At 51.7% G+C, this 27,332-nt stretch overlaps 1 protein-coding gene across 2 annotated transcripts in view; it reads left to right on the forward strand.

Annotated features, from left to right (window-relative positions):
• Positions 1-86: 86 nt before the first annotated feature.
• MEGF6 (multiple EGF like domains 6) overlaps positions 87-27,332 on the forward strand; it is a 72,253-nt gene continuing 45,007 nt past the window's right edge. Inside the window, exons 1-5 of one of the 2 annotated variants that reach the window (XM_027658049.1) lie at positions 87-258; positions 570-667; positions 4,505-4,639; positions 7,759-7,868; positions 15,212-15,316. In XM_027658049.1, coding sequence (XP_027513850.1) covers positions 106-258; positions 570-667; positions 4,505-4,639; positions 7,759-7,868; positions 15,212-15,316 — 601 coding nt within the window. In that variant the 5' untranslated portion in view covers positions 87-105. Of the gene's footprint in view, positions 259-569; positions 668-3,108; positions 3,152-4,504; positions 4,640-7,758; positions 7,869-15,211; positions 15,317-27,332 lie in introns of those variants that run through there. The other variant, XM_027658050.1, reaches the window with a different exon arrangement.

Here is a 27,332-nt window from a genome sequence, read left to right on the forward strand (position 1 = left end):
TCGCTCAGGGGAGGCGGCTCTGCAGCCCCGCCGCGCTCCCCGCGCACCGGAGGATGCGCGGGCGGTACCCGGACAGAGCCCGGCCGCCGGGATGCGGGGCACGGGATGCGGGGCATCCGTTACCGCGCTCTCTGGGTAACGGGCGCGTCCCCATCACGCGCCGGGGCGGTGCGAAGCGGCGGATGCCGTCACTGTCGCCTGCCCAGAGCTGTGTTGGGTACCAGGCGCCGTCACCGTCACGCACAGGAGCTGCATCAGGTACTGTCACCATCACGCACCGAGGCTGTACCGGGTACCATCACTGTCCCACACCCGGGGCTGTACGAGGTGGTGGGTGCTGTCACTGTCCCTTGCCCAGAACTGTATTAGGCACGAGGTGTCTGCTCTCACACATCTGGGGCTGTATGAGGTACCAGGTGCCATTCCCACTGCACATCCAGAGGTGTACGAGGCCTCTCTTGGCTCTGCCGTGGATTTTCGGGGCTGAGGAAGACAAGCACATGCACACACAGCACAGAGTCCAGCGGGAAGCCCTGGGCTTAGCCAAAATGATGCTCTGCTCTGCCCAGGTGGTCTGGAGAAGGAGTCTGATATACCCACAAAGCAACAGGATTTGTGGACCTACAGCAGCCAGCTGGAGCTCCTGTGAAGCAAATCCAGGTCAGAGGTATGAGATCCTTAAACACCATGAGATCAGAGCTCAGGAAGGTACTGGAGCAGTGCAGGTCTGTGATCTGAGAGCCCTGACACCCATATTACATCCAGCACACTTGATAGCAAAGATTAAATAACGCTGGGAGTGAAGGGCATGCTGATGTTTGGGTTTCTGTGGGCTCTGGCATGACTGCAGATATTCTCATCACTGTTTATGGAACTGTATCGAATCTTGGAGCACTGTCAGTGCTGTTGTACCCAGAGCCAGAGGACGACATCCTTGGTGGGCGGCCGTGCTGGGAAACGATATAAAATTGAAAACATATTAAATTGACTTCACAGACGGGGTTTGGTTTCAGATATCTGACTTTCACATGTGTCCCACGAATTCCCTGCTGTGTTCTCTGCAGCCCTTGCTCACATGGACCTGTTTAGGTGGGAAACCTCACTGCTGTCTTTAAAGAGACTTTAAAAGAACTGCAGAGCTGACTTTATGCTCAGTCTTTCCTTGTGCTGTGCTCAAAGCGCAGCTTTTCCCAGTGGAGCTTCCCCTTCTCCCCACGGGCAGGGGTGGCTGTGGCTGGGAGGGTCACCATGCCAGGCCAGCCAGGACCCTGCAGTGAGTTGTGTCCTGTCCGTGTGGCAGCCAGGGTTGTAACCTGAGACAGTGTGGGAGCTGTGGCTGGACTGATCCATCCCCATTCCTGGCCCCGAGCCGTGTCCTGGAGAGGGAGCTCGACTCCCGGCTCTGCCCAGCCCCTGCCCATTGAGGGATCCCTGGAAGTCTAACTGGGAGCAGCAGCCTGTTTCCTACTGTTGGAAAAGTCCTAACTTTTAAATGCTGGACAGGAAAACAGAGGCTTGGATTTATTATATCCTGGAGCTCTCTCTGTTGTTATAAAACATCTTTATGTAGCTGCCTTTCTTCCCAAGGAAGAATGAAGGATGTTTTCTTGCCATCCGTTAGGCTTGGCAGATATTTTACTGCTAAGTGGAAGCATTAAGCCCCCTCACCTGCTCTTTTCTTTGACCTGTGGGATTTATGGCACTGCTGTGACCTTGGGAGGGTTCTGGTGTAACAAGCAGCTGCCTCGGTTTCTTCCAGGAGCCACCAGATTATGGGCATGGCCCTTGGGGACTTTAGTCTTGATTAATGGTTGTCCTTCAGCAGCAAAATATGTCTGCGAAACTATCCAAACCTTATCCTGCTTCTCTGGGGGAAATCAGCACCTGCCAGAAGCAAAGTGTGCCCTCAAGTGCCCTGGCTTCTGCTCTGGTTCCTCCTCGCCCTTGGGAAGGGTTTCCTGGCAGGTTCTTGAGGCTGGAGAGTTCAGTGCAGCATCCCTGCTCTGCTCTCCTCCCCATCCCGCTGTGCAGCTGGAGCTGTCCCTGTCAGCAGAATTTCCTTGGGAAGTGATCAATTTACTTATCTGTTGGAGTGCTTAGGAAAGATTGAATCTCTCTTTGGGTGTTTTTAGAGCTGCTGGGAAGGTGGTGTGTCCGGAGCTGGCCTTGGGAAGTGCAAAAGAGCTGCCTGTGGAGGAGCAGACCCGGAGCATCGCTGCTCCATCCCCGTGTGCAGGGCCGCCCCCTCCCCTGCTCGGGGCTGGGCACGGCTGGTGGGAGGGATTTCTGACTGACAGCGAGCGAAGAGGCAGGAGAGCATGTGAGGGAAAGGAGCTGGACCTGGAGAGGCAGGGGGAAGTTTTGTGACTCCCGTGAACTGCAGGGAAGCTGCTCCGGTGCGTGTGTTCGTGCTCGCTCCCGGCTGCGGAGGAAGGTGGGAGCTGCGGCAGGAGGATGCCTCCCCCTCTGCGGATGGAGTGAAGGAGCACCCCGTGTGCTTTGGGGAAAGCCCCTGGGGAAGTGGAATTCTCCTGCCAGGAGAGCTCCAGTCCTTCTTCATTCCTCTTGCCAAGTGCTGTTTTTCAGAGTGCCTTGGGAAGGGGATCTCAGCTCCGGAGCAGCTCAGCCCACATGGGGCTGTGCTCCTGGACACAGCCCAGGTCTTGTGAGCCCCCAGATCTCTGGGCTTTGTCAGGAAGCAAATCCCAGAAGGAAAAGTCACTTCAGTGCATTTCACTGCGAGCAAATGAGCATGAGAAGCCAGGTTTGGTTGGGGGGAAAACCCAGCAGCAACCTGCACTGTGATCACTTCCCATGGACTGAAGGAGCTCGCTGAATGAACCCCAGAGAGAGGAAGCATCCAGGAATGATAAATCCGCTTTCCCGCCGCGAGAACTCCCCTGTGCTCCGGTAGCTTTGTCTTTTCCAAGGAGAGACACCGGCAAGCAGGAGGCAGCAGGATCGTCTGCCCGTGAGGAGGAGGAGCTGGCGGAGCTGTGCTGGGGGAGGCTGTGGGATTCCCTGGGCACCCGCTGGGAGCACCTGGAGGGAGAGCAGCGCTTGCGATGGAGTTTCCTGCGGTGGCACTGTCGTTCATCCTGGCCCTGCCAATATCTCCGCTGGCTTCTGGGAGCAAACTGCAGCCCCACATGTGAGTAGGAAGGAGTGAGTTCCGGAGGGGTTTTATCGGGCAGGGAACTGAAAAGCAGGAGCCAAATACAGTGTTTTCAAATCAAGGGAGAAGCGAGGAGCAGAGAGTGAAGGGGAGCAGGGGCTGTTGTGGGTTTCTTTATTTACTACCAGATGTGCAAAAAAGGGAATAGAATATCGAAAACCTTGATAATCTTTGCTTGTAAACTCCCGGGTTTAACTGAAATGCTGCTGTTGTGGGAGTGAAAGAGGTGATTCTTCTCTGAAAGAGGTGATTCTTCTCTGAAAGAGGTGATTCTTCTCTGAATAGTTTGCCCTTTCTTCCCAGATGGGCTGTTTTTATGGCACTTCACGGATCTTTCTTATTCCACGTTCCTCCCCGCCTGCTGCTGTTACTCCAGCAGCACGTAGGCTGCTCTTTTTAATTACATTTTACAGTTACAGTTTGGTGTTAATCATTTGGCTGCTTTGGAAAACTTCCTTGCAAATTTGGCCTCCTGCCAGAAGATGGTCTCTCAGAGCCAGGGGATCGCTCTAATTCCCTTTGTCCATGGAGCCGGTGTGGTGTGGGGCACTGACTCCAACCCGCCCTCCCTGAGGGGTTTAGTTCTTCAGTGAAAGGGGTTCTTTAGCAGACAAACGTTTTCCAAGAAGCTGCTTTTTCTCCCTGCATCAGGGGTTTTGTGCTCCTGCCCTGACAGTTGCTTTCAGGACTCCTTGGACGAGGCCCTGGAGCTGAACCCTGTGCCAACGTGCTGCAGTTGGAGTGGAGCACCCGGAGCAGTCGGATGCCAGCTGTGATCTGAGCTTCACCACGTCAAAATTATTTCGTTTCACTTCCTTTATAGAAAGTATCTTCGTGAAAACTCTGGATCCCTTTGGCGGAATTGGAAGCAGCAGAAGCAGCCCCAAATACTGTGTGGCTCATGGTTTATAGAGTCAGGGATAAATGTCTCCCTCTTTATTCTTAGTTAAAACCACTGACTTCTGCTGGGAGAAAGGGTTAGGATTAGAGAAGAAACAAAGTGCAAGTGGTATTTTCCTTATTTCCTTACTGCATTGTATATATTCCTTTTATTTACTGGAATTAGTCTTAGTTCTGAATGAGTGAGAAACCGCCACTGTGGCTGGCTGACCTGGCACGATTTCTTTTCCCTGCAGTGATTTAACTAATTGAGGAGGCAGATGCTGGGGGCTGCCCAGGACCTTCCTGCCCTGTCAGCAGGAAATGCAGTTGCCCACGGCAGGAGCCTGTTGGGGCAGTGGGAGCACTGCTGCGCCCCTGGACACCCTGTACCCCTCTGTGCACCCCCAAACCCTCCCAGCCCCCTGTACCCCCGTCTCTGTGTCCCAGGCCCAACGTGTGCGCGGAGCAGGAGCTGGCGGTGGTGGGGCAGCAGCAGCCGTGCGTGCAGGCGCTGACCCGCGCCGTCAGGGTGTGGAAGCAGGACTGCGGGGGCCGGCGCTGGTGCACGGGCTACGAGCGCAGGTAGGTGCTCTGCCTTCCGCTGGGGTCCCTCCCTGTGGGCTGAAAGGTGGCTCCTGCTCCCCAGCAGCAGCGGGGAAGTGAGCTGGGTGGTGTCTGACCCTCCCTGGCACATCCGCGCCGCAGAGTTTTTAAGCTGTTAAGGAATTCCTGAAGGAAAGGTGCCTGTGTCCTGAAGAAGCCTCGTCCTCGTGGTGGGCCATTTCCCGCCTTCCCACGACGTGCAACATCTGCTTCCTGTGATCCAGCTGTGGTAAGGAAATGACTTGTTCACATCACGTGTGTTGTTCCTGTGTCTTCAGATGCTTCAAAGCATCTCGGTGCCTCTTGTCTCACAGGGCTGATGGCAGGAGGGCTGTTGTCTAAAAATATCTGTAACTATGGCTGTGGTGCTGGCGATGGGGTGGAGGACAGGGACTGGTGGGGTGGCACTCAGCAGGATTTGCTGCAGGATCACCACCTTCCTTTCACTCCATGAGCTGGACCATGCTCAGGCCCATGTGAGAAGAGTGTAGAGCTCAGTGGAGCTGGGCTGGCACGGGTGAGCACAGAGTTTGAATGTACTTGTGGTACCCCTTGAGTTCCAACTGTCCAGAGCTGGGAGCCCAGGCAGGAGGGCCTGTGGAAGGAGGGCTCTGAACACGTGTGACAGTGCAAATAATGCACTTTTCTTACCTACCCATCAGCCAAACTACAACGTGCCCAAGCTGCTTCTGTCCTCCACCTGCTTTTCCGGCCTCATTAGGCACCTACAAGCCTTTACACAATAATGATGGTTGTCCTCTCAAAGAAACATCTTGGACTCCAGACAGCTTTTAAGTCTTGACTTTAGGAATTCCTCCTAACCTGTAATTGCCAGTAATTACCCTGGCGATGAGATCTGTGTCCTGGTAACAAAGGAGCAAACAGAGTCTGGTTTTTGGCTGTGTTTTAAGGGAAGGCTTTGAAAGGATGGGTGCCCTGTCTGCTTCTACTTCAAAGACTGGGAGCCCTTCAGCCCCAGCTGTCCCTTCAGCTCTTTAATGGATGGTTTTGACATCATAAATCAAGGGACTGAAATGAAATAACTTTCTGTTCTGCTGCATTCTAAATATCAGAACAGCCCAGTGCTAAAGCTCTGTTCCTGATGAAAACACAGAGGAGAAGCCTGTGAGAGATTTCACCCCAGGAGTTGTGAGAGCAGAACGTTCCTCAGGCAGCATTTTGTCCCAGATCCCCTCACTCTAAACCTCTGGGAGTTCCCACTGCAACCAGTCTGTTCCAATAGCTGGGAGCTCTCCTGCCAAGCTCCCCTGTGCCGAGCACTCGAGGGCAGTGGCACTCACGGGGACTCTGGGGAGCCTCTGTCTCACCCTCTGGAGCTGCTCCAGTTGGACCTGGCTCCGGCAGCACGGGGCTCAGGAAGTGTATTCACAGCTGATCTGGCCTGAAATTGGCCTTGGTGCCTTTGAGTTCCTGAAGGTGACTGGGAAAACCAGCACCCGAACGGAGCATCCTCAGCCTGTTCTGCTCCACCCTCCTGGGGAAGGGATGGGTTTGCTCCTGGTGTGCAGCTTCCCAATGAGCAATGACAGCAGGTAGCTTCGCTCAGAGCTCCGTAACCAAACCTGGAGGAATGACAGTGATACCCCAGAGGGGCTGGAAGGGGATTTTCCAGCAGCAGGACACAGCAGGATTTCCTGGGTTCCATTAGTTCTGGCTCATTCCACATTTTCTGTGCCAGGGGCTCCTTAGAACACAAAAGAAAACAGAAGCGCTGAAGATAAAGTATCTCCTGTGTGGCTCTTTCCCGTCTGCAGCACCCAGATACCCCCAGGCACCGAGGCTGTCACAATATTTGCCTTTCCTGAGAACCCTGGGCTGGTGGAAGGGTCTGAAGTGTCCAACGGAGCCGCCCGGGTGTGTTGGGGTGACACTGCCCAGGGGCTACTGGGCCACAAGGAGCTCGGGATCAGCCCTGAGCTGTCCTACCTCACTATTTCTACCTTTTCCTCCCCGTTTCTGAGCTTCCTTGTTATGTTCACACCACCCTGCACCCACCATCTCCCCTTCTCCTTCCACAGCCCCCTGTCCTCCCCAGGCTGGGCTGGACAGAGCTCCTGGTACCAGGAGGATCCTGATGGATTGGAGCCTGGTGCCTGTAAATTGCTTTCTCAGCTTCTTCTGGAACACAACTATTTCCTTCATAATGTACTAACAGCTCATACAAAAAAAAATATTGGAATCTGCTCTTATTTTTCTCAGCTGTTCTTCCACGTGCTGATTGGCACAGAGGAGTCCAAAGGTTTCCTTCCTGGGAATTAATGGTTCGCCGTTACTTGGGGTTTTTTGTAGAGAGACATTCAGCTGAAATCAAACAACTCGACTGAGTTAGGATAAATATTTTCAGTGGACATGCACAACACATCTGCTGTGCCAAATATTTGTTGTTGTTTGCCTGATTTGCTTTGGTGGAGCAGTTTCATGTTCTGCCAACGGAGCTTTGTAAAAATCAGCTTCAAAAGTTTTATCTGTGTTTCAATTCTCACAAACACACAACATCAAATTTCCGGGAAAAACGTGTCGCTTTTATTTATTTACACTTCTGATGAGTCCCTGCTTTACTCCCTCAGCTCCCACCCTGGAGGGAACTACTCAGAGTAGTTAAAGGGATCCTCAGCATCCCCTGCCGAGCTGTGGAGCCTTGCTGTGTACAACACAGCTTTTGGAGGAGCTTGGTGTTGCCATCAGCATTCTGGTGATTTTTTGGCTCACCAGACCCTTGGAGACACCTGCTCCTGCTCACTAAAGCTGAAATACCTGTTGTTCTTAAAATTTACATTTCCTTTGTGAAGGGGAAGAGGAGGCTCTCAGAGCTGTGAAATAGGTTAGAGAAGAAGAGAATCCAGGGTGTTGTGGGGACCTGGGCGCTCGTCTCTCATGTTCCCAATTAGAGTAAATTAGGAGTATGTTCTTAGCATCAGTGGTCATTGCCAGATCAGGGTGGAAAACAATATCAGCACATCTGGAAACACAATTCCTCATTGTCTTTGCCTCCACATTTAGAGTCACCAGCTCTGTTCTTCGCAGTTCCTTGTGCAGCAGGAGCTGACCCTGCTGGGTTTCTCTCTGTTGTGTTCCAGGGTGCTGTACTACACGGGCTACAGGCAGCTGTACCAGCTGAGATCCCACACCACGTACAGGTGCTGCCCAGGGTGGTCCCAGCTGCCCGGGGAGGACGGGTGTCTGCACCGTAAGTGTCGCGCTGCTCACGGGAGAGTCTTTGCTTTTGGCTGAGGGTGCTCATTTCAGTTCCTGGACCTGCAGTAAAAGTGTCTTCAAATGTCTTTAAAGAGAACTGGTGGTATTTTTTGTTTTGCCTTTTTTTTATCCTTTTTTTAAATTATTAATATTGTTATTATCATTATTTTTATTTCCTTTACCTGCTCTGGCTTCCCAGGAAGCGCCGTGTGTTGCTTTCTGTTTTTGGAGAGTCTCCACATTGCAGTGTGAAAGGGTTTCAGGGTCCCAGTCATTTATCCACTTGCCAAATGCTACTAAATGTTTAAAATCAAGCCCAAACTGGTGTTTCAAACTGGCAGAAACTCTGGAAACTCCTGTGGGAAGGTGTGTGTGTGTTGGGGGCTGGGTCTGTTGTTTTAAGACTCACTGAGTTTGAGCTGCCCCTGTGAGAGGTTTGGGATCTCTGCATCCACCTCATGCCTGCTTCCTCCCATATCCAAAGGGCAATCCTGGGGTCGGGATGGTGGGATCCAGCAAGGGATGTTGCAGCATCAGCCTCAGGGGAGGAGCACACAGCCATGGGGGGGTGGCACTTGTCAGGTATGGAGTGGAGACTCAGAATTAGAGACTTTGGGATCCTGTGGCTGGATTCCTGCTCTCTTCTAGTGCAGTTCTCTGCCAAGCAGGCATGGAAATGTCTCCATCCCAGCTGTGTGGGAAGCTGTGATATGTATTCAGGTTTGCACATGAGTCAGGCTGGGGATGTGCAAATATTAGTCTGTAAGATGATTTTATGCTGTTGTTGCAGGAGACAGAGGCAGTTTTGTCCCCGTGGGCCCCACATTCCCCATTCCCCTCCAGACTTCCCTGCCTGACAGGGGAGGCAGCTGCTCTGCTGCTCCCAGACCCTGGGGCCACATCCAGCTGGGGAACCATTTAACTGCAAACTGTGCTTTTGAGATGTGGAGAGCAAAGAAAACCCTTCTCTTGAGTCAAGCAAAGGTTTGTCTGAGCTTATGTGTAGAACCAAATGTCGCCCCCCTGCAGAGCCACACAAGCTCCCGGTGCTGTGGGATGAGTTCTCTGCCTTGGTGCCTAATTGTTTTCTGATTTAGACTTTGGAGCTACTCTCTACCCTCCCCACAGAAAGGCAACTTAGATATAAGTAATAGGCTGGAGAACCAGCAAAGCATTTGGGATCTGACCTGCACTGCCATCAGGGGAATGAGAGCCAGCCATGGGCAGCTCCACTGTGAGGGCAATTGGGATTGGGATTGACCTCCAGTACATGTAAATGTCTCCCACAGCTGGTTGTACCTTCCCTGTGCTTTGATGCTTGAACCAAAGGTTTACAAAAAAAGGGGAAAAAAAGGTGTGTCAAGCAACCAGTCTTTATTCTTCCTATTCCAAAGCCTGGAGCAAAGGAGAGCAGTGCACTGGGCAGAGGAAGCTCCAGGGATGCCTCATAACCCCCTGTCAGTGAACAGATAATAACCTCAGCTGAACTCAGAAAAGCACCTTCTGTAATGGTTTTTCCTGCCAAGGAAGTGAGTAATTCCATGCAGGAAGGAAGCAGAGAAAAGGAAATAAAGCTGCTCAGGGCATGCTCTGAGCTCATCCTTCTCATCATCGGGGCTGGGAATGGTTCTCCTGGGCTGGGCTGCAGTAAAGAGGAAAGGGACAGTCAGACCCAAAGGCAGAGTGACACCAGGTCAAAAAGTTCTGCAGGAATGGCTGCTGAGCTGCTGCTGGGGTTGGAGTGGATTGTGAGCTGTGAGATCTGTCTCTGTTCAGCCCTGGTCGAATACCACTGACTCCACAACCAGGACGTGCTGTAACCTCCTTTCTGGGACAGAAAAATGAGTATCTCGAGTGCTCCAGGCCCTCAGCACAGGCAGGGGCACTTCCAGGGGTTGTCTGAGGCAGAAACTCCAGTGACATTGCTCTGTGAATCATCCTGTAACCCCCTGAGAGCAGCAGGGAGCTGGTTAGCCTGGTTAGGGGCTGAGGGGGGCAGTGGGGTTTGTGCTTCCTGATCCCAGACCCCTGTAAGGAGCATTCCATGGGCAAACCAGGACAGCTCTGCCTGGCCCTGGTGGGGTGGCTGGTGCCCCAAGCTGGGATTTCTGTCCTGACCCACAGACTGTCCTGGGAAACGTGTCTGGGCTCTGTGTAACTAAACCCTCGTCCCAGGGAGCTCCTGGCTTTTGGTTTGCAGGGATGTGATGACTTTTCCTGCTGCTGGCTCTGCACAAGCATGTCCTCCTGGAGCAGGGGAGGGTGTGGGAAGGTCTGGCAGGGGATTGACAGTAAATATTGGTGAGGTGCTGAGGCAGGGGCACAGGGCCAGGGTGCTCTGTACGACACAGGATTCTCTGGTTTGTGTGCAGCAGCCTGGAGTCAGCCTGCACTTGCTGCTGTGTCTCTGCTGAATGCCACAAAGCTGTTGTGCCAAAACATGTCAGTGGGATTTGTGGCCCTTCCTATCTGCCTCCAGAGATCACTGGTCGTGTTCCAGGAGTGCTGAGGAGGGGAAGGGCACTGCTGCTGACAGTTTAATTAGAGCTGTTGCCACCATGCAGTGGAATCTCTCCAGTGAGGACATCTTATCTTGCTCTTCAGCATCTCCTCACTGCAGGGCTCTCTTTGCTCCAAATGCTGGGCTGGTCACCACTTTTCCTTAAAAATAAAAAAACCCAACCCATGAGAGGGGAAATTTTCAGCACTGCAGGCTCGTGTGCAACATGATATAGTGTCTGACACTGAGGGGATGTTAGATACCTTTGTGAGATGGGGATCCCAGCACCCTCGTGGGTACCAGCTCAGGCGAGTTGTTTGGGCTCTCAGAGCTACCCCAGTGCCTGGAAGAAGGGAACAACCACTGGGTGTACTCAGCTTAGGTTGGAGGCTGTAGCAAAACCAGGGTGTCTTTCTCTTCCTCACATGCAGGTTTAAGTCTCTAAGCACTTACAGGTCAGGCAATGGCCAGTGTGGAGCTGTGAGGGCAGTACTGGGAGTGTGTGGGCTCTGCTGGGAGCAGATGGCTTGGAAAGAGATGGAAAATTTCCCAGAAACAAAAATCTCACAAAGGTCTCAGAGAATATTTGGCTTTGTTCCTCTGCTCCTGTGCCCTCTGAAATGGTGGCAGCCAGGCTGTCAGCCCTCACAGGGTGCCCCCAGTCTGGCTGGGTTCTGTGTTTTGTCCTCACCTCCAAGGGTGAGGGCTTGTTGCCTTCCACTGCCCTCTGTCCTGCAGCATTCATCTGTTTGGGAAGGGGAAAGGTCAGAAGTCAAGGCACCCTTTGCATTTTTAGGATGGCATCAGGTTCTTTCCCTGCCTGATTGCTGATAGTTTAACTTTCAGACTAAGCTGCTTGGTTTCAAGTGGCCTCTGAGATGCTACTTAAATTCCACCTGGGTTCAATAACACAGGTAAAGCTCTCGGTGATTAGGACGAGGGGCCTGTGTGTCTGGTAATCCCTGTGATCTCCACTTTCAGCTCAAGATGTTGAGAAGAGTCCCCCCGAGTCTGTAAATGCTGATGTGTGTGGAGGAGCTGGAGTTCAGCCCCAGGCAGTGTCTGAGCTCTGGGCCAGCCCCTGCCACCTCCAGAGGGGACACAGAGAGGCAGGAGGGCTCCCGGGAGAGCTGGGCAGAGGCTGAACAGGAGACCATTGTGGATTTAGTGGAGGTGACCTGGCCACGGCTGCAGTGTGGTCTGTGAGCTGTGCAGGAGGGGCAGGGCTGTGACCACGCACTCCTGCAGGGAACAGGGGCTGCTGCTCGGGCTGGGAGTGCAGCTGGGAATGCTGGGACTGAACTTCTGAACCCCTCGCCTCCATCCAGCCCAGCGCTGGTTCAAGGTCCCCCGTGTGCTCCCCTGGGGAACACAGCAGCCCATCTCTGCCCACGGGGGGTGGTACCTCAGTGAGTCCAGACACTGCAGGAGAAACGCTTTTCTCCTTCACTCCCCCTTTTAAATCAGTCTAATATCTCTGACTTCCCAAGAATCCCGCCTCACTAAATCCTTGCTAGGGACATTCCCTGGCCTTTGAGCAGAAGGCAGTGGTGCTTTCTGTAATTTATCCTTTCTTTCCTGTTTCCCTGAACAGTGTCGTCGCACTTTTCCCAAATTTCATTGCATTAAACTCTGTCTCTCTGAATCAGGAGCTCATTTGCAGGAGGCCTGGAGGGCACAGAGGGGGAGAGCCACAGTCCCCCCACCCCGGGCTGGGAAGTAGGTTATTATGATTTCCACTCGGTATGTGCCAGCCTGAAGCACAGAGCAGGGGATTGTCCGGCTCATTCAGGAAATCTGGGGCACTGCCAAGAATAACACCCCTGTCTTCTAACCCCTGATTTGTGTCGCTGAAACTGCTTCTAATATTTTCCATTGTTGTGCTTCGGGTCTCGCTGAGCTGCTCCAGTGCTGCCAGCGAGTCGTGCACTCTGGATCCAGGCTGGGCTTTGCTGGGACCCCCTCAAAAGTCTCTTTTTTAGGTGATTAAGGTGAAGAATCTGGGGAGAAAAAAAAAACAAATGCTCTGCAATTTAGCCACGCAGTCCATTCTGTCTTATGGTGATGAGACCTGAAGGAAAGGACTGAAAGAGAAAAGTCCTTCTGCCATGGCTAGAGCTGGGAAAACCTGGAGGCTGCAGCCCCAGAACACCTCAGCACACAGCTGGGATGGGAAGTTGTTCCTGCCCTGCCGTGCAGGGAAGTGTTGGCAGTGCAGGTGTCACAGCTCGGCTGGGCAGGACGCTTGGCAGAGAGTTCCCAAGTTCCAGAGCTCTGCCAGCACGGGACTGATACGGGATCGCTGCAGTCCCCAGGGAGACGTGGCCATGAAAAGCGTTAGATGAGAAGATAACTGGCTTTGTGAAGCAGCATTTCATCACTGATTCATTATTTCAGGGAGATGAGTGTTTGGGCTTCAATGCTACCTTTGTGTTGTAAATAATCTTCTCTTTTGCAGGGGGGATTTGAAAAATTATCAGGTCCTTAAAAGAGCCAATGCTGAGGCTCGAGTGTTTCAGCTCCAGTGCATCAGAGGTGCAAAGTTTGGGGAGTTTGGCTCTTGGTGAGAGGGGGACTTGGAACGAGCTGGAGCTGGGTGATCCACAGGGAGCTCCTGTGCCTGTGGCTGTGCCTGACCCCAGGGTGCTCTGACAGCTGGGTTGTGGAGAAGTGATAGAGCAAAGGTCCTTGAAACGGGTACGTAGCTCTGTATGGCAAGAAGAGTGTGCTTTGATGGAAAACATGCACATTTGGAGAATGGCACATTCACATCCAAACCTTCACAAAATATCCCTAATCACAAAACCTCCTTAAGCACAAGACCTCCCCAACCAGCACAGGCTCAGCGGAAGGCATTGTGTGAGCCAGGAGCAGGATTTAGCACAGAGGAGAAATTAGGAAGTCAATTGTGTTCCTGTAGGAAAAAACAGAGCCAATATTTGATGCGTGGGGGATTCAATGGTGGGAGGAGAATAGTGGGAACTCAGGACTGTGGTTATTGCATTTCCATGTACAGTAGGTTGGAACAGATTTTTCAGGCGTGACAAGTTGACACCCACCAGCTTTGGGTTCCTTTTGTGAAGGTAATCCCTGCCCTTTCCCAGCTCGGGTTTCCTGTGGATGCCTTAAAGTTTTGAGTTATCTTTGCCAACTGATAACTTTGCAGATTTATCTCCTGGTGTGCACGAGCCATCCTGCCAACGTGCCCAAACCCCACAGCCCCTTCCTTGCTCTTGTTTCCATCTGTGATCCCTTTTTCTCTGAGTGCACAATTAGTGTTTTGGAGCCGGCGTGGGGTACTTTGTGCCAAGAATTTTGGAGCCATTTTTGAAGGCCGTGCGGGGTGCCAGTTATAATGACACAAAATGAAATGTGTAATCACAGACCTGCTTTTTCTGTCACTAATTACTTACAGCTTTAGCTGGAATGGGAAGAGAAGCCAGGGGGGCTCCCGACTTGCAAAAGAGGAGGGAGAAGCTGCAGCCAGCACAGCCAGTGTGCGTGTGGGACCCTCGGCCCAGCGAGCCTGGAATTGTTTCCAGGTGGTCCCATATCATGGGAGGGGGTTGTAATTTAATCACAGCTTTGTACATTTGGTTGCTAATGCCCCGAGGGCCCCGAGCAGCAGCGATCCTGGCACCACTGGTGACTGCAGTGTGTTCCTTCCTGGGATGCATCAGCTGGAATGAATTGGTCCCCATGGCTTCTCTTAGCCCTGGGCTGAGCAGGGAGCTGTGGTGGGAGCTGCTGCACCAGATACCAACACTGTGTGTCTTGCCCTGTGTCATAAGTGATGCTCTTTGCTCCATGTTACCCAGTTTGCCATGGCTTTTGAAATGTATTCCAACAGTCCCATCACTCTTGGAGTTTGTTACAGCTTGTTCAGTGGCAAGGGAAAGGAGAAGAGCAGGTGTGGGAGAAAGGATGAAAAGAGAAGTTGGCTGGCAGTGCAGCTATGTCCAGATCAGTGAACAGAGAGAAAATTTCATTGTCCGAATCTTTAAATGGATTTAAAAGGAAGATGGGTGCTTGTTCTGCGTCCTTACCCTCCGACAAAGCACCGCACATGTGACAGCATCCCTGCTCACAACGTTCCTCCTTTTGACATCAGCCTTTCCCAGTGGGAAATATAAACCATGGGCTGCGTTTTGTGAGTTATGAGAAACACGAGTTTCCCTGGATAAAACATAACCTTGCTTGTGGATTTATGTAGATGATTTGGAAAGGTGGATTTCAGAAGCCTAATTGAGCATTCTCTGTCTCTGTGTCCATTTTACACTCCGCTGGGTGAGAACAGAGAAACGTGGCTGCTCAGGCTTACTTGCAGTTTAGCTCCATGTCACCCTCCGGGCCGCTCGAAGGTGACGCCGCGTTGGGGTATCCAGCACTCCGGGAGAGGTGGGAGCAGCTCCCAGGGGTTTGTCCTAGGAAGATCCCTCCAATTTCAAAATAAGTAACTTGTATTTGTTGCCACAAGATCTGATGTGATTCAGCACGAGTCATTTTCTGGCTGTTTTACCCACGTGTTGGCTGGAAAAACTGGTTGTTTCACCGAGAGCCCTTCCGATGTTTTCCTGTGGGTCCTCACTTAGCCACGCTCCAGGAAAAGCCCTGAGACATTCCCTGAGGGACTTCCCTTCCTCCTACATTTGGAGGCTTTGTGCATTGAGTGCTGCACTGTCAACCAAGAAACTTCCCAAACAGGTTCAGCAGTGGTTTTATAACTGTTCAGCTGTTCTCTGGGGCTGTGGGCACGTCACCAGTGATGGGTGTTTGTTGGTGCAGTGCCCTTCTGATGGTGGGTGCTGGAATCATCCTCTCCCTCCTCCTTGCAGCTGCCTGTGGTTACAGGGTTTGTCTCAACGGTGGAAGCTGCCGAGAGGGATCCTCACAGCTCTGTCACTGCTCCTCTGGCTTCCAGGGACCTCGCTGCCAGCACGGTAAGCAGCCTTGCCAACTTCTTCCTCCGGTTTGGAAGTGGAGAGGATAAAGAGTGAGGGATGCCCTGGTTTATTTATGTTCTATCTTAGCCATTGTTTTATCTGCAAAATGCCAATAATCTGCTCTTGGCTTTTGTAGTGTTTGGGGAGCTTGGATGTTTGGAAAGGAAATGCTTATCATGACTTGCTGTGAGATGCAGCCCCGCGCTGTACAATGGCCTCTAGTCCTGGCTGCCATCCGCAGAGGGATCTGCTGGAATCGGAGAAGGAAGCTGATTAAAGTTGGGTCAAACAAAGGAACCCTGGGGTCACAGCCTGTGGAATGAAGCTGGGCCCGGGGCAGTGTGGCAATGAGCTGCCACCTTGGGAAGGAACGTTGTTGTGTCTTTGGCCAGGCTGTGTTTTGGGGCTGCTAAGCTTTATTTAATTAACCTTTGTGTAATATACAAACTCCCTCTTGAATGTTATTGAGTTTCCTATGTTTGGTAAATCACAGGTGTTCTGCTTTGGGAACATGATATTCTATAGCAAACAACCTCTAAGAGCCGGGAGGTTCCCTGTGCTGTGTAGGTGTTGGAGAACACGAGCCTCAGGCTGCAGGGAGACACAGTTGTCCCCTCTCCTCCCTCTGAGCCTGCAGGGCACAGAGCAGTAGTGATTGCTCACATCATCTTTGGGCGATGCTGATTTATAGCAGCAAATTAAACAGTAAGACTTTTTTCTTTGCCATCTATCTTTACCATCTGTTCCTTCCAAGACCTGCGGTTCCATCCTCCTTTGGAACCAGAGGTAGGTGTGGGAAGGTAGGGGAGCTGACTTGGACCAGTCCTGGGAGCTGCTCTTTTCCCACCAATGGGGGCTGGAGAGAAGCATTTTATCAAAGCCTGAATCTCCTCAATCCCAAAGTAACCAGAACCAAGGGCAGAAAGGTGAGGATACAGGAAGATCCCAGCCACAAACTCGTCCTTCCCTTCATCTTCATTTCTTATTGACTCCTGTCAATGATTCTACTTGGTAAATACTTTTTTTCTGGCACATGTCTGGATTCTCATAATCTCTTGCACTTTTGAAAGTACTCTGTGACTTTGGTGCTCATTAGCCAACATTTGTGCTGGATTTTTGTGACAGGATAGGAGGCTGGAGGCTGCTTTGGGGGAGGACACCTCATCAGTGGTTCATTCTTTCCTCATCTGTCACTTATCAAAGGAACTATGGTGGTATTTGAGATTATGGAACCTCCTTGAGGAATAGCTCCCCAGGATGGAGTTGTGGAGCACTGGAGTGACTCTGGATGTGAGCAGGTTGAGGCTGTTTGGTGAAAAGAACATGAAAATACCTGTGTGAGCAAAGCTGCTCCACAGCCATGTTCCCTGGTGTCGTTTGTCTTCAAGAAACCTGGGTCTGATCCGAATGGTATCGCTTTTTCTTTTGTGGAAAGAAACACAAATGTGTTTGTCTTAGGGGCAGGACGCTCCCTGTCCTGGCCAGGCTCCTATCAGCCCTTTCAGCACGGGATGTTTTTGCTGGCCAGCCCCGAGCAGCAGCAGCCCCGTGTTTACCCTGGCTGGGCAGCCGGCGGTTCCCCATCACTGGGGTGTGATGCTGTCCTTCCTGGCCTCCTGAGCTGCTGACAGGGATAACAGTCGTGCACTCTCTGTGCTAAATCACCTCTTTGTGAAGGCAGAGCCCTGGATAGGGCCGCACAAGCTCCTGCAGGAAGGTCTGTGGCCCATCATGTGTACCTGTCCGGGTTTCATCGCCTGTTCTGTTGCCTCCTGCATCTCGGTGGCTTTTTGATCCTGCCAGGTGCTGTCAGGATAGACTGATCTCTCTCCTCCCCTCTCCTTGCCCACCTGCCATCAGGTGGGCTTTGCTGTGCAGCAGAATGGAACAGAGGTTGAGCTGAGCAGTATTTCAGTGACCACAGGGACTGTTCCTGAGCCGAGGAAGCAGCAGGGTTGTCCTGAACTCCTTTGTTATCTTCCACCCCTGGTAGATGAAAGGGTTGTAAATGGAGTTTGGGCTGAGGCTCCTTTTAGGAGCTCCTTTCTGGGAGCTTGGACGTAAATGACCCCTCTGTGCAGGCTTGTTGCTGGGAGGGAGGGGGTGCTGGGGAGCCTGGGCTCTGCTCCAAGCCTGCCCGACCTTCCCGGGGATCCTGGGACCACCCAGCGCTCCGGGGTCTGGTGTTGGTGGACTCACTGGCCCCGGGTGAGCGCAGCAGAGCGAGGTCTGTGTGTGGGGGGTGGCAGTGACCGCCCGGCCGGGGGACAGGGGGTGTGAAGGTGGTTGTTGTTTGCATCTCGTGCTGCAAATCAGCTGCTCGGCTTCACCGTTCGCTCACTGGAGGCTTCCCAGCAGAGTGGATGTTTCAGCAACACTCAGGCTCTGGGGGCTCTGATGTGGGAACTGCGCCGTGCCGGGGGGGGGGGGAACCGGGACCCTTCCTAATTAGCCCGTCTGCGTTTTGAAGCATCGGCCAGCCCAGATCTCCTCTAGCTTGGCACAAAGGAGAGGTCAGCAGGCAGGGCTGTGATTAGTGTCTGTGCCTGGGGCCAGCTGAGATGGCTTTGTCACCCCCCACTTCAGGAGACCGTTATTGTCTCTCTTACAGCACTGCCCTCATTTACACGGTGTTTGACGTGCCCTCGGCGTTATTTGACTGACTAATGACCTGATTTCTCCCAAGAACCTCCCCCAGCTGTTCAGCTGGAAGCCTCTGGGTGTGTTAGGGCTGGGAGAGAGGGGTTTGCTGGAGGCAATTGTCCTGGAGAAATGGGCGTTGGAAGTCAGAATGGGAAGGGTTTAGACTCTGGAAGCAAAGGAAAGCACCTGTAGCCTTTTCTTGGGTCCAGGAGCCAGGTGTTCTTTCTGAGATGGACACACACGTGTGACAGCCCTTGTTTGGACTTGGGTGACTTGCCCAGTCCAAGGGGACCCCAGTGCTGACTTCGAATGATGGTAGGGAGATACTGTGTCCGACGTTTCCTGGGTCTGCAGTTCATGAGGCCAATTTAAAATCCATTTGTGGGATTAAATCACCGCAATTGTTCTTCAGCTGTCAGTTCATTGGAGAGAATCCACGGTCCATAATACCAGGGCTAAATTAAGCAGAGCACTTCTCCAACAGCCAAGAAGTCTGAATACTTTTATTTATAAGCAGCCTCCTGATTCACAAGGTTAGCCTTCTGCTGGGAGGGGAGAGGAGCCCGAGGCCAGAGGAGATTCCTGCTGGGATTTTCTTGCGTTTTGGCTCAGGGAGGCAGTGGAACAAGGGCGGTCTGTGCAGAGCTCGGCCGTGTCCCGCGCTATCGGCTTGTCCATCAGCCAAGCGCTCGGTATTTAATAGCTGGCAAATAGGTAGCGCCGAGCTCTTTGAAAAGGCCCGCGAGAGGAAACCAGCCAAGGCGATGGAGGGGCTTATTCACTTAAAAAAACACCTTTTGTGAAGAGAGCGTGGAAGAAAAGAGAAAGTGTGCTGGGGCTGGGGGAACAGCTGGGGCTGTGGCTGCAGAAGAAGTTTCCTGGGGCTCGTGTCTGGGGGGGAACCTGGAATCCAGTGTCCCTCAGCGAGACGTTCATCAAACACGGCACCATCTCCAGTCTCCCACCTGCATGTAGCTGCAGGGCAATTGCTCCACGAGTAACTTCACAGTTTGCGTGATTTGTTCTCTGAAGGTGAACTGGAGTCCAGCAAACAGCCTTTTGGATGTGCACCCTCACGTATAAAGTTGTCCAGCTCCGTGGGTGAGTGATGGAGCTTGTGCAGAGGCAGAAACACTGCTGACCATTTGTTTAAAGGAACACGATAAGGGGTGAAACAGACTCAAAGCTGAAGGGCTTCAGTGGATTTGAAATACGGCTGGCTTTGTTCTTTTCCAGCTTTCCTTGGGTTGAACTCAAGAATTAAGGATTTTGTGATCATTTAGAAGAGATTATTATATTGGGTGAAAGAAAATATATGGCTCAAGTCCTTTGGATGAGTTGTAGCCCTCTGCTTAGGTTTTGGCAAGTAAGGGAAAGAGGAATCTTCTCACTGACGTTGCACTGGTTTGAAACACCCACGTGGATCTTTGCTGTTCGTCACGCTAAGATGTGTTGAGGGTAAGAAAACCTGGAAGGAAATGGCTTGTTGTGCCACCTGGAGAAGAGAAAATCCCCACTTTGTTTTGGGGGATTGGTACCTCCGGCCAAGTCATGTGAGGTGCTGGATGGCCTCTTCAAAGCACTGCATTCCCTTCCGTGAGGACTGACCCCCCTCGCACCTCCCGTGTCGCCTCCTTCATCCTGGCAGTGCCAATCCCATGGCCGGGTGTCAGTGCCATGGCCGGGTGTCAGTGCCAGTCCCATGTGGCAGTGCCAGTCCCATGTGGCAGTGCCAGTCCCATGGCTGGGTGTCAGTGCCAGTCCCATGTGTCAGTGCCAGTCCCATGTGTCAGTGCCAGTCCCATGGCTGGGTGTCAGTGCCAGTCCCATGTGTCAGTGCCAGTCCCATGTGTCAGTGCCAGTCCCATGTGTCAGTGCCAGTCCCATGGCTGGGTGTCAGTGCCAGTCCCATGGCCGGGTGTCAGTCCCATGGCTGGGTGTCAGTCCCATGTGTCAGTGCCAGTCCCATGGCCGGGTGTCAGTCCCATGGCCGGGTGTCAGTCCCATGTGTCAGTGCCGGTCCCATGGCTGGGTGTCAGTGCCAGTCCCATGTGTCAGTGCCAGTCCCATGTGTCAGTGCCGGTCCCATGGCCCCAGCTCTAATCTCCCGGGAGGATTTCCGTGCAGGTTTGCAGCCAGCTGTGACCAATTAGCAGGGCTTGTGGCTGGAAAACCACCACGACTCACAGAGCTGGGCTTGGGGTCCCAGGGCTTTGCGGCTTTGGGGGCGGTGAAACCTGCCCGGGGTGTTTTCTTCCCGAAAACCATCTGGTGAAAGCCAGGCTGTGAGCACGGAGGTGAGTCCAGGGACAGTTAGAGAGGAGAAGGGACTGTTTTCCAAGCAATGCAAAGCACTCCAGCCTAACAATGCACCACTGGGGACCCCGTCGTGTAATTGGTAATAGGAAGGATTTGATACATGAGTGCCAAGTAAACTCCATTAATGCTGAATTCTTGGATTGTTTCTGGAGAGGGGGAGCCCATCCCCCTGGTCAGGTAGCCAAGGGACATCCCAGCCTCACAGTTCCTCAGCAATTGCAGGTTTCTTGAAATGAGAGAGAACATGATCATGGGTGAAAGAGACTTAACTCTTAAGGGAATCTTAAGTGGATTCCCATAACAGAAATGACACAGGGCAGCTTAACTCCCTGACTGTGATTGAATCCTCAAACCCTTTGGGTTGGAAAAGACCACTAAGATCATCAAGTCCAAACATTCACCAAATCTTCTGTTGTTTTCTGAGGATCTGCTGAAAATCAGTGGTGTGGGAGCCACCCTGGCCATGGGCACAAGGGACAGATTCCAACCCAGAGAGGTGGTTTGGTGAGTGAGAGAGGAGTGAGGACCAAAGCAGGAACGACAAGATTGCTGCAAAGCTGCCTGGGATTTCTAGAATTAATTTATGCTTAAACACACAGCCTGGCCTGTAATAAATCATTGGTATGTTTTGCTTTCTGTTTCTGGGTTTGGAAAGGTTGGAGAAAACATTTTTTTAGTTCGCTAAGTGCTGCCTTCTCCAAGGCATCATTTCCAAGCCATGTTCTCTAGCAGGTGATAACATCTTTGAAGCAGCCTCTGAAATGCCTTTTCTTCACCTCAGCAACAGATTTTCCTTTAATTTTTGCCTTGTTTGTTTTGTTTGAGTCTGTTTCCTCTCCTGGGCCCAGCACTCCAATGTAATTGGTGTAATAATCCAGGAAACAAACATATGTTGAGATTCCAGTCATTACAAATATCTTCTTTTCTTTTTTTTTTTTTTTTTCTGGGAAGATGCTCAGAGGATTCCCCCTCCAGAGGTTTAATCAATGAGAACTGTGTGAGAAAGGGAAGACACTTTCCATACATCCTTGATCCAAGTTCCAGTGCATGTGCATTCCTGTTGTGCAGTGGAGTTTTTCCCTTGGGCTGGAGTTTGATGTTCTGGGCAGCCTCGAGCCAAACTGGGTTGTTTGATAGTGGAGAAGGAGGAAAATCTCCCTCTGACAACCCCCACAAAGAAATCCAGGGTGGCACCAGCCAGCAAAGGAGTTTGCTATGGTCTCTTTTTACTGCTCAGCGTGTTGCAAAATCCAAATGAAAAATGTTATCTTGGAAAGTGGGAATCCTCCCATGTCAGTGGCACTCGGATCAAAACACCAGCTTAGGGAGTTTGTGCTTCTGCAGCCCCTTTGTCATAGAATTACAGAATATCCTGAGCTGGAAGAGACCCACCAGGACCATCAAAGCTGAGCTGTGCTGGGGCTGGAGCCGTGTTGTCATGGCTCTGGGGTTGGTTTCCACCTGCACATGGCAAATGTTCCTCAGCAGAGGCATCTCTGGGCCCTTGTCGTTCTGGGGTGACATTCCACAGTCCCCTCGTGGCTGGTTTCCTCCCAGACAGGCTTTCATTTTATGGAACTTCACTTTCCCGTGGTCCAGCCTGCAGACACATGTGCTGTAACTGTGCAGGCAATTTTCCTTTGCCTGCTCCAATGTTCGTGGGGCCTCTGGAACCCCTCGCTGTTCCCGCTGGCCACAGGGGCACCTGTTGGACCCTCAGTCTCCATAAACCAGCCAAAAAAAAGGGGGTTGGAGGCCAACAGGTGTTTCTAGTTTGCTGTATGTGAACGTACATTAACTGCCTGTCTTCCCACCTCTCCAAGCAAATAAACCCAGGGCTGGGTCTGGAAATGCTCCCCTCCTCCCTGGAGCAGCACAGGGTGCCAGGAGGCCGAGGGAGCTCCTTCTCCAGGGCAGGCGTCTCTCAGACTGGTGGGCGAGGTGCCGGGGCTGCTGGCCCCGAGCTGCTCTCTGAAGTCATGGTTTGTGCCTTCCTTTCCATTTACCCTGGAACACAAGCCTGGAAACCTGGCACGCTGCAGCTGCTCGGGCACTGTCAGCACTGCTGGGTTTGGTCTCGTGCAGGGTATTGGCTGCTCCAGCTCTGTCAGTGGCCACCAGTGGGTTTGTAGTGGAAGCAGGTTTTGGTGTTTTTCACCCTACTAAATGCATTTGCCTTTGAGGTATCTTCAGTCGTGGCTTCTCCAAGTGGTCGTGTAGGTGGCAGAGCCACAGCCTTGGTTTGAGGTGGGACCCTCCTGCAGATGGGCTCTGCTGACACACAGGGAGGAACAGCCCATGCTGGCCCACTAAGGTACGGATTATTTTCCTTTAGAGATTTGTGTACCTTGCCTAAAGACTGGCTAGATCATTCCCAGAGGTCCAAACCAGCTCTTCTGGCCAGGAGCTGTTTGGAATCATGGATAATGGGAGTCAGTTCTGTGATTCATGGTCCTCATCCGAGTGTCAGAGATCAAAGGGCCAAAGTAACTGAGCCCCGTGTAGGAAGGGCTGTGGCCAGCAGGGTGCTGGGATCCCTTCCCTGGGATAAAGGGGGCAGGAGGGTCTGAAGTGTTACAGAGAATCCGAGGGATGTTGTGCCTTTCCTTGGCACACACTGTGTGCTGTGAGGCGTGCTGGGTTTCAGCCCTGCAGATGTGGAGGTGATGGATGCCAGATGTGTGTCATGAGGAGACACCTCTCCTCACCAGCTGCAAATTGTCCATCTCTTCCTCAACTGTACGTTTTCTTCAGGAGAAGCTGGAATTCCCACCATTTCCTGCTATCTCAGATGTTGTCAGGCTGCTCTTCGTGGCCTTGTGCAGCCCAAACCAGTCACAAGACAAATAATGTAGGTGGACTTGCATTTTTTCAGGAGCTCATTTAGGATTTGCCTTGATAAACTTGCCCAGAAAATGATATTCTACATTTAACTTGCAAAATGAGTCCTCAGAAAACTCCAAGGATTTAAGTGAAAGAATGCCAGAGATGGTTTTGTACTTATGTGAGAAGGAGACATGGATTTTCACTTTGTGGTCTCTGGTGTAAAAGGATATGCTTCTTAAAGATGCATGTTTTTAAAGTGAAGAAATGGTTAAAATGTAGGAATAAGGAGTGATCATGGCGTAGTTAGGGATAAATTAATTAGGAATATGTTCACACGTTACCCAGGCTTTCCATCAGCAGGAATCTGAGGTTTCTGTGATGTTCCATGTGTTTGATGCATAGCTGTAGGACACTTGTTGAGTTCTGTGAATACACCATTTTCCAGGTCTTTGGAAGTCCATCCTTCCTGCCTGTGTTTCCCAGATGGAACACTTCAGCAAATTCCCTTCTTGAAATGGTTTGCAAGGTCATTTTTTCTATCAAACCTTGAAAAAAAAGTTCATTTTAAGGAAAACAAGGGTCCTGATTCCCTTTCCTGAGCACTTTCTGCAGCTGTTCCCGCTGTGCTCCTTGCTGGCCCTGCACAGAGGGCAAGTGCTCCTGCAGCAGAGGTGCAGGAGACAAGGGGGAAAAGGACCTGGATCCCTTCTAAGGTGGGTGTTGGGGGTACCTGCAGCCCCATTTTCCGTTCTGCTGCACTGACACGTTTCAGGGGTGGAAATGCAGCCCCTCTGCTGAGCAGCACACTGGTTTTGACCTTTCCTGATGCACAGCAGAGAGTGGTGGTGTTTGAAGCGTGCAGGAGAAACAGATGTAGAAAAAGAGTTTTGGGAAGCAGCAGACCAGGTAATTTTTCTGCTTTAAAATGATTTAGGCACTATCCCCCTCCCTGTGGGCTGGGAATCTGCCCTGGATTGCACAGCACAGAACTGACTCCTGGCAAAAAAATACGTTATTTCCGCCTTCTTTTTCCCCAGTTGCTCAGGATCTCACCTCATTAATAGTGTAGATTTTGGAATGTCAAATATTTGGCATATCTGGGTATTGGAGCTGTACAATGGACCCCTGGGGCTGCAGACACTGAACCCCATCTTTCTGCAGGGAGGTGCTTGGTTTGCCCCTGGTTCTGCTGGGATTGGCCCTGCTCAGGAAACCTCTCCCACCTCAAACAACTGCTCCTTCGAGGAGGTGAATTTCCAGTTTAAAACGTTAAATTTATGCTTTAGAAAAAACCCAAACAAACTTGTGAATTTCCCCAGAAGCGAGTAGCCCTGACCCTTTCATTAGAGACAAAGGGAGTGTGTATAAATGTCTTTTGTGGCTTGGCAGTAAACTTGCTGAGGACAACATAAAACGTGCTCATTAAATGCTCTTTACCCAGCATTGCTTTTTGTTTCCAGCAGCACTGTGATGTTTCATCCTGCCATTAATTACCTAATACCAATTATGGCATAAACAAGCCATTTGCTACTGTAACTTTTTCCATTTATTTTCCAAGGTTCTTATTCTTGACACCCATTGTGCACCTGGGAACATGAGGGGCGTTTGCAGGGAAGTATAGACAAGGAGATCAGTGATCAGTGGTTTTACACAGACCTTCCTGTGCTGTAAATGTGACCGTGGCTCTTGAGAACCTTCCGAAATGCTCCCCTGCCTTGGGTGCTTTGTTGTATTGAGCTTAATTATATGGAGACAAAGAGACTTGGAGAAGACTCTTTTTTCCCAGGGATGTGCCAGTTTTCCAGTGTAAGACACGAAGTGCCTGTTGTGTGCTGGCAGCCGAGCGAGCGGCCTCGAGAGAGAGGTGGGCACTGCCTCGGTGTCACACACCCCCCGAGTGCTGCCAAGTGCCTGGAAAGCCTGGGCACAGGCAGAGGGGCAGAGCTGACCCTTCTGCACGAGATCATCATCTTCTTTATGGCCTTTCAGTGCCTGACTCTGTTCCAGCCAAAATCCGGGAGCTGGCTGGAAGGAGCAGCTGCCAGTCAGTGCTTCAGCACTTTGTAAGATACTGGTTTAGGATTCCTTTGGAACAGAGCGTGGCTCCTGGAGCTTCCTATTCAGATGAGTAAGTCTGAGCCTGGTAGGTGAAATATCTGGATGTCAAACTGACTCTTCCCGTGCCTGTACCTCTCCTTTGTTCCTCTGGTAGCAGAGCCTTCTCCTCCCTCAGTGCTGCCCTGGACATGCAGTGCCAAGCCTGGGCTCCCCAGTGAGGTCAAGACATGAGCAAGGTGCCCATAGCAGCCAGGAAAGGCACTGACAGACTCTGGGCATGGGGCATCACAGCCAGGAGGGCTCGTGAGGTTGGTGTGTTTTTGATGTTTAGCTGGAGAAATGGGAATGGCAGGTTCTGTGCCTTGGCCGTGGGAAGCAGGCTGGGATGTCTCTGGAGCCCAGACCTCCTGCTGCCCAGAGCACGTGTCTGGTGCTCAGAGCTGTCCCCTCCCATCCCTGGCTGAACCCTTTGCAGTTTAGCCTGCTTCTTTTGAACCCTCCAACCAGATTTTGCGGATTTTTGTCCTTAGTTCTGTGTGAATCTCATCACGAGCTGCCCCGTGAGCACAGAGCTCTGCTCTGACAGGGGCTGTGCTGTGAGAAGCAATTAATAATGGGACAAACCCACCTCTGCCACACCTCCCTGGCCTTGGCCAAGCCTCCTGAGCTCACGGAGCTGAGGTCACCTCAAAGACTTGGAAAGTTTGAAGGAAGTCTCTTTCCCTTCTCTAGAAGAGGAATAAGGTTCTTTCCCAGGAGAATCATCTTCCCGTCTGCCCATTAAATACAGTTTTGGCCATACAGTGGGGAAAAAAAATCATCAAAGCCCAGGCAGTGCATTGATCTCCCGAAGGGAAGCCTTGGAGAACCTTGGAGAGGCTGCCAAGCGCAGTATACTTTTATATTGCATCCATTATACAATGTGTCAAAGAGGAATTCTCTGCTCTGTGCAGAGGTATTTATAGTCCATAGGTTTTATGGCAGGAGCTGAGTGGCTCAGGTTACCTTTGCTGAGCAGAGTCAGGCTCCTGCCTCTGATTCCAGCAGGAGCAGCTCTGGGAGCCTGGGGGTGACCTGAGTAAAGAAACAGCTCATCTGGATGGTGTCACCTGTCCCACCTCTCCAGATCCTGAGGACCCTTGGGAAGGACAAGTGGAAAATTGCCCAGACTCTGAACAAATTGGGTGTGGCAGTCAGGAGAGAGGACCTCGGGAGAAACAAGTGACAGAGTGTAGGAGTGGGCAGAAGGAGCAGGATGTCAGCCTCTGGCTGAGATTCACTAAGTGGCAAGGAGCTGAGAAAACAGGGAATTGGGCATAAATGTGTGTTCCAAGTGGAGTAAGGATATTTGATGGAAATCTTTGTCTTGCCCCTCAACAGAAGCTGTGTGGAGGACACCTGGCACAGGTTATATGTATGGAAACATCCTCACATCCACATGGCTGGTGTTCAGGTGTTCCCCCAGAACATTTCCACAGCCTAAAGCAGCACCTCACGCTGACCTGGCAGGTACTTGCACATCTTCCAGTGGGACAGATGCAGATGAAGAGGTCACAGATGGTATTTTGAGTCTCTGTTGGATCAGGGAGACTTCTGGGAAGCCCCAGTCATGGTTTCACTGGCAGGATGGTTCCCTCATCTTGGAGGAGGCTGTGCAGCTGGGAAAGCAATGAGCAGAAATGTGTTTACCCAGTCTGAACCACTGAAATATTTGAGCCTAATTTTCCTCTTCTTTAAAAAATAAATACCTAAAAGAGTAGATAAAACCCTTCAGAACTTTTCATGCCTTAGCCTTCATGTCAAGGAGTTGAGTTAAAAACAACCTGCAAAGTTTGTGGTCACCGTAGGTCAACTCGCTTACGCAACTTTTAAATTGACAAAGATTTAGAGCCCCAACTATGGTATTGATTAAATGTTATTTGGCCATCTATTTGTGAGGAGTTTAATGGGAGCCAGAACTGATAGTGCAATCGCTGTGGGAAGGCTGGCTCGCTCTGGAGAGGGGGTTTCAGATTGCACATGCACGGTTGGTATGTGTGGGAACGATGCCACCCTGATAACGGGAGCCTGTGGTCCCTACTCCACCTCTCCTGGGGCTCCCCAAAATCCAGACAGGGCACGTGTGTGTGTGTGTGTGTGTGTGTGTGTGTGTGTGTGTGTGTGTGTG

Source organism: Corapipo altera, unplaced genomic scaffold (genome assembly GCF_003945725.1).
Source record: "Corapipo altera isolate COAL_440 unplaced genomic scaffold, ASM394572v1 301, whole genome shotgun sequence".
In the NCBI taxonomy this organism is placed as follows: Eukaryota; Metazoa; Chordata; class Aves; order Passeriformes; family Pipridae; genus Corapipo; species Corapipo altera.